Source organism: Felis catus, chromosome C2 (assembly GCF_018350175.1).
Source record: "Felis catus isolate Fca126 chromosome C2, F.catus_Fca126_mat1.0, whole genome shotgun sequence".
Taxonomy (NCBI): domain Eukaryota; kingdom Metazoa; phylum Chordata; class Mammalia; order Carnivora; family Felidae; genus Felis; species Felis catus.
This window is the reverse complement of record NC_058376.1, coordinates 81,672,430-81,680,630: the sequence shown is the minus strand read 5'-3', so window position 1 is coordinate 81,680,630 and position 8,201 is coordinate 81,672,430. Positions and strand designations below refer to the sequence as shown.

The window sequence follows — 8,201 nt, the reverse complement described above, 5'->3', positions numbered from 1 at the left end:
ATTTCCAGCAAGTTCCCAGGTGATACTGATGTTGCCAGTTGGGGGCCACACTTTAAGCACCACTGACTTAGTTTAGCTTCTTCCAGAAAGTGCCCTGGAGAAGCCTGCCTCCTCAGTATGGCTGCCCATTCCCCTAAGTCCTTCAGAGCTGGAATTCTGCTGACACTTCGGGACAGGCAATGCTTAGTAAAATAAGAGACCAAGACACCAGGATCTTGTTAGCTGGATATATTTCATTTTTTTTTTTGTTTGTTTGTTTTTGTTTTTTGTTTTTGTCACAGAACACTGTTTGCAGTAGAGGAAACTGGCATTGCAGTCTGGTGGTAAAATGGCTTGTTCACATAAACCAGTACATGTTCATCCTTTAGCGCAAAAAGCCCTAATGGCGCGTACCCTATTGAAATTCAGGACATCTCCAATATTTTCTCTCTCTGTTTTTCTTTGTCATCTTTTTTTTTTTTGTTTTTTTGTTTTTTAATAAACATTTTCAAGGTTTGTCCAAAAGAAGGCCATATAGGTTCTTGGCTAGCGGAAGACAATTCAGAACAGCTGTTGCACACTTGGACTGTCACCTTCTCCAGGCTGGCAGTTGATATCTTATTTTTTTTCCAACTCATTTTTATTAAAAAAATAAAAAAATGCTCCAACTATCAGTTTTACAAAATCTCTAAGGGAAACACAAGAGCAAGGTGCTGAGGTAAAAAACACCTGAGGTAGCTTTTTTTGTGTGTTTTTCTCGTTTAAAAAAATCTGTAAATTTAACGCCCTGGGCCAACGACCTCGTGTAAATTGCTATTTTCCTCCATTTTTTTTTTTTTTTTAAAGAAAGAAATCATTTCGCTGAATATTGATGGCTTATACACCAAAATGTAAAAAGACAAAATACATTCTTTCTTTGTGGAATTTTTCTTTGTTTGGTTGGTTGGTTTGATGGGTTCCTGTTTTCTTCTTCCAAAATGCTAGGACAAGTACCATTGACTCTTGTTCTTTTGAGTAACCAAGTGTAAGTTGAGGCTGGTTTGTGTGTTTCGCTTTTGTTCCTTTTGTGTGATGTGATACTCAGAGCACTGCTTTGCCTGGGGGGTGCGTAGATACTGGGAATTGAGAAAGAGGGATGAGGGAATTAAAAAGAATGGGGATGGAAAAGAAGGGGAGGGAGAGAAGGTAGGGGAGAGATAAACAGAGAGAGACAGAGAATTATATAGCAGTATGCAAAAAACCAGTTTAAAACCTGTGAAGCAAAGAGAAATGGGTGTGTGAGCTAGACAGGGATGAAGAGAGACAGAGTTTCCTCTTCAGAGAGACGGTATCCCTTCTGTTGACATACACAGGTGGTCCAGAACTGCTGTGAGTGTCCTTCCGAGATTCCCCTCGGGTGAATTTGTGTGGGTGGTCTCGAAGCTCCTTACTAAACCATTAGACCTCCCAAAGAACGACTTGATTCTTTAAAGTCTAGAAAAGCCTGCTTTCTCTTTAAAAAGAAAAAAAAAATTAATAATTGATTAAAACTTGGAGTTAGTTGAGTTATTTGATATATTATTTCTAAAATATATTAACGCTGCAGGCACCCTGTGTAACCCACAGGCCACATATCTTAACATCTTTTCCCTTCTAATATGTACACACATGTACAGAGACAATTTCCACAAAAAGAAAAGGGTGTGAATTTTGCTTTGCTTTGAACACGTTCACCTATGTTAGTTCAACTAAAAGGGATAGCGTTGTAGGAGGTAAGGAGAGATCCGAGTGGATGGTGCAGTGGATGGCTGGGAAGCCTGCAGAGGCCCTGGGGGAGGCAGGAGGCCGGGCAGACACCCGGTCTGACCTCCCACCATCCTCCTGGCCCCTGGGATTCTCAGGGCCTCTGCAGAGTCCCCGGTGCCTCCGCAGACTTCTCATTCCTCAGGATGGTCTTTGGTTTGCTCCCGAGCTGGCTGGCTGTGTTTGGTCTCATTCTGTCAGGTGTTGGAAGGGCTACATTCATCCGTTGTTTTGCTGGTGCCTGTGGGAGCCTCACTTGCTGCGCTGTGAGGCGACTCCCTGAGGATATTTCTGCTCCTGCTGCTTCACCTGTTGTACAATTTCCCTGATCTTGCGCTGTGCAGTCTGCAGCAAGGGAGAGGAGGGGACAGGGGAGAAAAAGGAACCCGGTTCTCAGGACAAGCAGTGGGGGTCGGGGGGTGGGAGGGTGGGGTTGGGACTTGGGGAAAGGAAGTAGGAAGCTCAGAAAACTGTTGTCTACCCGCTGAGGCCCTCACTCCAGGGGCTTTTTCTGCCTAAAGTGGCAGGGTTCCCTCCACCCCTACTTCAAGGCAACTGGGTGTGGAATGAGGAGATGGGAGCCCAGAAGCTTCCAAGTGGCTGATGGACAGATAAGCCAAGCAGAGCCAGGGAACCAGTGAGGAGGGGGCCTCATGGAGGTCAGACAGCAATCCCCCTCCCACTATACACATGGCAGCTTTAACCCTTCCCTCCCCCCACCCCCACCTTTCTGGAGTCACTAGGAAGAACACGAGTGTGATGCTGGGAAAGATGGACAAGAAATGGGACGAGGAAGAAGTGAGAAACTGGCCCAGACACTCTATCCTGCACTAGAGAAAACACGTGAGCCCAAACCTGACCCCTCACCCCACCCTAGTACTCCAGTGCAGGGAGAACCCTGAGGCTGCACGCCTGTGAGAACCTGGCAGTTAACACACATTCCCAGGGCACCTGAGGAGCTGGGACACAACGGCAGAAGAGGGAGGTGTGGCCGGGGCTCTGGCTGGAGGAAGGGGCACGGGAGAGCAGCTGTGTGCAAGTACCTTGCCCACACAGGTCCCCTGGCATGGCTTTGGGAGAGCAAGTGGAACGCTCAGACAAGGCTTTAGTGTAAGCTTTGACCGCCCTCACTGGTTTAGGGCAAGGACTGGGACTGCTCTATCCCCATACCCAAACAACAAAAAGCATCAAAAAGAGGGGTGCCTGGGTGGCTCAGTCAATTAAGCATCCGACTCTTACTTTCAGCTCAGGTCATGATCTCTTGGTTCATGAGTTCAAACCCTTTGTTGGGCTCTGCGCCAATGGTGTAGAGCCTGCTTGGGATTCCCTCTCTCTGCCCCTCCCCCCCCCCCCCCACACACATGGATTCTCTCTCTCTCTCAATAAATAAATGTATGTTATGTATATAATACGTATGTATATAAATGTATGTATACAAAGGCGTCAAAAATAACCAGGAGTACATGATGCCGAGTCACTGGTCCTTCTGAATGAAACAGAAGTGGCCCTGTGCTCTGACGGGGCATGTCATGGTGAGATGGAGAAGGACAGCAGAGAAATGAAGGTCTCCAGCAATGAGCATGTTTAACTTTTAACAGAATTCTGGCACTCAAAGCCTGACTGGGGCACCCTGAGGCAGGGTCCTTGCCTGGTATGTAGTTCCCACCAGGGGAACGTGGTGACTGAGGCCTGAGGAGACGGCAGAGGAAGGGGAGACCTTATGCTTTAGCATTTCAGGGGGCTTGAGATGTGCTTGGCTTGACTTCAAAGTGCTAGCCTCTTCCTCAAGCTCCCCTAGCATGCCTGGGGGAGAGCAGGGCTGAGAAGGTGTGGAACAATTTCCCCTGCCCTGTAGAGCCAGGTAGAGGTTCCATCTGTCGTGGGGTGTGTGTGCAGGGCACGGCCAACCCAACAGGCCACCAGTAGCTCAGAACTGAAAAGAGACTGGCACGAGAGACCAGACCCTCACAGCACAGGTACCTGGCTAGCAAAGAAGTGCCCGATAATTCTGACGATCACTTCCTCATTTTCATCCGGTGTTTGGTCACGAGGCACGATGACTTCTGCACTGGTTAAGTTCTGCAGTTCGTTCACCTGTGAAGGGAGAAAAGCAGGGTCAGGGGGCAGTGGGAGAGGGGCGTGCTGGAGGGCAAGGCAGCTAGAGGCTATTCTCCTTTCCTTCAGTCTAGAACATGTCCGGGGGCTTCCCAGTCCCTGATCACATGGGATCAATGGGAGGCCCAGGGAGGGTCCAGCCTCCGACTGCCTGGAGCTCCTTTTGGGGCTGAATTCTTATTCTGGAGTCTCCGCGGTGTGGTTCCTGCACATGCTCGCAGTGACCCAGGCTCTCCCAGCACCAAGGAAGGAAAATCACCAAAGTAAACTTTCCTTTCTAATCAGACCTTGCTCTGATGCCTGCTCTTCATTTTCATCCCTGCCTCCGAGTCCTACTTATGCTGCTTCAGCCGCTGGATTGTTACCTTTTCTCCCTGCCACTCCAGTTCCTTGCCGGTCACCTGCGGGAAGTGGCCAGCCCGTGCTGCTCTCCCTCACCTGCAGCCCACCTCCTGCACTCCGGTGCTCCTCCTCACCAGCCTCAACAAGCCAACACTGCCTGGGGTTCACCCCAGGCCCTGGCAGGGTGCTGAACACACAGGTGGGGTCTGCAAGGCCCGGTGGACAGCTCACAGTCTCTGGGGGGCAGTGTTGGCTTGATGAACAGAATTCACTGACAGGTTCTAAAACGACCAAATAGGAGATCAAAGGGCTCAGGAGTCTAATCCCCCATGGGCCATTTGCTCTCTCTTGCCTAGGGCCTCCCAAGCGGCCTAGAGCTGATACTGGTCACATTCCTGGATGTGGGGAGTAATCCGCAAACCATTCAACTTTCTTCTTTTGTATAAAGGTGACTCACTGTATGTAGAACTTGACTTTGAGTCCTTAGTAAGAATTTCTGTGTAAAGAAAATAGCAGGCGTGTGCACGTGCACACACATACAACTCTAGAGATCCCTCAAATTCCTGCCACTCAAGACTGTCGCCTTGCTAGTGTGCATGGGCTCTCGGGGTCATATCCCCACCACGTAAGTCACGTTCTAGATCACTTCCGTGTCTGACAGAACTATCTGCTCATTCCTACAGGCTTCAGAACTGATCCTCTGGCACTTTTCAAATTACTTTGTGTTGCTGCCACCTTCATGTTGAAAACCTTCATTGCTTTTTGTTTTTTGTTTTAAAGTATTTCCTTTTTTACCCACCACGCGGTTGCTAACCTAGCTCCCTTGTAACAGGTGGGCAGGTTTGGGAAAGAGCCAGAAGACAGAATCTGCAGGATGGAAAGTTTGAAAAGTGAGGGGAGAGTGTAGGACACCAGACCCTGCAGGCCTCTGAACATGAATTTAGAGATGACGACAGTCTGCTAAGTAGGTATACACTGGGTGGAGCTCTATTCCCTAGTGTTTTCCTGCTGTTCTGTGTGGGTTTAAAGGGGTCAGGAGGCAGCCTCCTCCTCTTCAGGGAGGACCTTCACTTCCCAGCATGTAGCTGAGATGTCCTATTTCTAGGCACAGAACCCTGGTGTTTTTGGTGGCCTGGCCCAGTACCACGGATTCGGGGCCCTCGGCTCTGGAAGAATGTCCTTCCAGAGCCAGTGGGGGTCTCAAGGAAATCGGGTCAGGCTGGGGCAGGGAATGGGCCCAGGAGATGAAGCCAGCTCAGAGCAAACTTACGGTTTTGCCGCCCTTGCCGATCACCCGGCCAGCTGTAGAAGAGGGCACTCTGATGTGCGCTTCCAGCTTCACCTCTTCTTTGGGGTTAAAGAAGTTTTCTTCCTTCAGTTTCCCAAAGATCCGCCCCTGGGCCTGAGAGAGCAAGGCGTGACCGCTTCGCCGTGCTGCTGCCCGAACCGGCCGGGGAGCCCAGGCCTGCACACCCCCAGCCCCGAATTCACTGGGGCCACCACGGGGGAGCTGTGTACTCTGCTTCCCTCCTTCAGAGACCTGGCTGTTCCTGCCACACTCAAGGAACGTACCTGACCGCTGCCTCTTGGAAGCTTGTGTGTGGGGCCGGGGGTGGTGGTGATGGGGCAGAACTAGGTCTCAGTTCCCTTATCCACAGCACCTAAGAACGCCTGGCTGAATGAACCTGTCCGGGGGACTCTTAACTTCCTCCCATCATGGTATGTTTAGACCCCGGGTTACAAAAGGATGGAGGCGAGGTAGGTGGTGACTGGGGATGCTTTCTGATGTCTTAACTCCAACCAGGGAAGATGAGACGTTACGGTTTAATACAAAAAAACAAAAAAACTTTAACAATTGAGATATAATTCTTACAGCCTAAAATTCATCATTTTGAAGTATACAGTCCAGGAGTTTTCTGTGTATTCACTACATTAAGCAGCCAGTACCACTATTCAGGACATCTCCATCCCAGTCCCCCGGAGCAAAACTTCATACCTAACAGGCAGTCCCCACTCATCCCTTCCCCAGCCCCTACTTTCTATCTCTGGATTTACCTTTGCTGGACATTTCGTATAAAGGGACTCTCATAATATGCGGCCTTTTGTGTCTGTCTTCTTTCACTTCATGCAGGGTTTTCTAGGTTTATCCATGCTGTAGCATACATCAGAATTTTGCTCCTTTTCATGGCTAATTTCTTACTGAGTGCATAGATCACATTTTGTTTATCCACTCGTGAGCTGAAGGGCTATTTTTCTTAAATGTTTTCACATGTGTTAATGTTTTCTCAAATTTTCAGTATTTTTAATGATAAGGACTATACTTTTATAAATATGTTTCTTTTAGAAAACTCAATTTATAACTTTCCCAGGGGAGAAAAAAGGGCAAAACCAAAATGCATCCGACCAAACTCCCAACAAGCTACTGCTCCTTCCCCTTACACCCCATGGTTATGCCCCCACAGCTTGAAGGGTATAAAATACTAAAGGAGTCTGAGACACTTATCCTCAAAACTGTGGCTAAGGGGTCAGAGATAGCCCAGAGGAGTGTCATTTGAACTAGGCACTGACAATCTACATTTCCATGAGAGAGAAGGGAAGGAGTGCTCCAGGAGGCAGAGCTCCAGGGAACAACCTGGAGGTAGGCAAGACAGCATGAGTCTGAGACTAGTGAGCAGAAGCAGGAAGAAACATCGAGGCTGGGCCTCGCAAAGAAGTCTTGAACATGCCTCTGAGATGGCCGCCACCTGCTAAAGGCCCTTAGCTACTGCAGGGCTGAGGTGGCCCCTGGCACTGACCTTGAACTGGGCTTCAGGTGGGCCGGTGATGATGACCATTCTTTCGCTGACATCTGGGCCTTCCGCCGGGGCAATCTGCAGTTTACAAGGCAAGAGGAAAATGCTGCTGCCGGGCTGTGGTCCCCAGTCCCCTCTCACATACTAGTAAGGGATTATGGTGTGGTTTCTGCCTTTGCAACTGCTGCTTTCACTCTGGGTCTTAGGAAGATACCGCCATAGTGCCCAGTATCAAATTTGGGTCTTTGACCATCCAGGCAGACTTGGAAGCAGTGCAAGGAGTTCCTGCCCGTCCCTGCCCCGAGCACCTGCAATGACTGGCCTCCTTTTACCGAGCCAAGGGAGTCAAGAGCTCTAGGAGGAAGAAGGAGGTGTAGGCTCAACCAGCCCACCCAGGGCCCCGAGGGGGTAAGGGCTAAGTCCACAGAGGCACTACTGGGGAGCCAACTTGCAGGAAAGGTGCCCCTGGTTCTAGTTCTCAGCTCACAGAGGCAACTGGCTGCAAGGGAGAGTTGAGCTAGAGCATGAGTGGCCAGGACCAGCTCCTCCACGGCACAGGAACCAAGTGTGACAGCACCAGAGCAAGGATGAGGTCACCCTGGTCCCAGTGTCTGCTCTGCAAATCCCTCCCCTCCCCGGCCTCCATGTCCTCATCTGTGAAATTTGGAGGTGAAATCTGGCAAGCTCAATGCTGCCTTCTATTTGTGAGTCTATCTGCTCTATACAAATAGAATCACAAATTCTGAGTTCTCTTGTAACACAACTCAATGACAGACCAAGCAAGCATGACTTTTGTTGTTGTTGTCGTTAGACTCATTTTATATTCTTTATATTTTATATTCTTTATACCCTGCCTTATTCTGAAAATCATTAAGGTAGCTTTGAAAATGAAAACAGTGTAGCAAAACTAAAGTTAATTTAAAATGAGTTAAGGGTACACCATTTAGGAATGAGTCAAGCGTGAGGTTAGTACAACTGTCTGACATTCACCAGCTAAGACCAGCAGTCCAAGAGCTACTCGTGTGCTCCTGCAGCTTTGGAATGACATTCCACCGGCAAACTCCCTCGAGAGCATCAGGAAGGAGAACGCTGTTTTACCACTGAAACAAACAGGACCCAGAGGGGAGGTGACTGCCGAGATCCCAGGGTGAGCAGGGGCTGGAGTAGGGCTCAGGAGATTTGTGTGGCATT

General features: G+C 49.2%; 1 protein-coding gene across 4 annotated transcripts in view; it reads right to left on the bottom strand.

Annotated features, from left to right (window-relative positions):
- Positions 1-213: 213 nt before the first annotated feature.
- IGF2BP2 (insulin like growth factor 2 mRNA binding protein 2) overlaps positions 214-8,201 on the bottom strand; it is a 157,718-nt gene continuing 149,730 nt past the window's right edge. For 2 of the 4 annotated variants that reach the window (XM_019840016.3, XM_019840017.3), the window contains 4 exons: positions 7,014-7,088; positions 5,489-5,620; positions 3,742-3,855; positions 214-1,094 (listed from right to left, as the gene is read on the bottom strand). In XM_019840016.3, the coding sequence (XP_019695575.1) occupies positions 960-1,094; positions 3,742-3,855; positions 5,489-5,620; positions 7,014-7,088 (456 nt within the window). In that variant the 3' untranslated portion in view covers positions 214-959. Of the gene's footprint in view, positions 2,107-3,741; positions 3,856-5,488; positions 5,621-7,013; positions 7,089-8,201 lie in introns of all 4 variants that reach the window. The other 2 variants (XM_011286035.4, XM_019840018.3) reach the window with 1 other exon arrangement.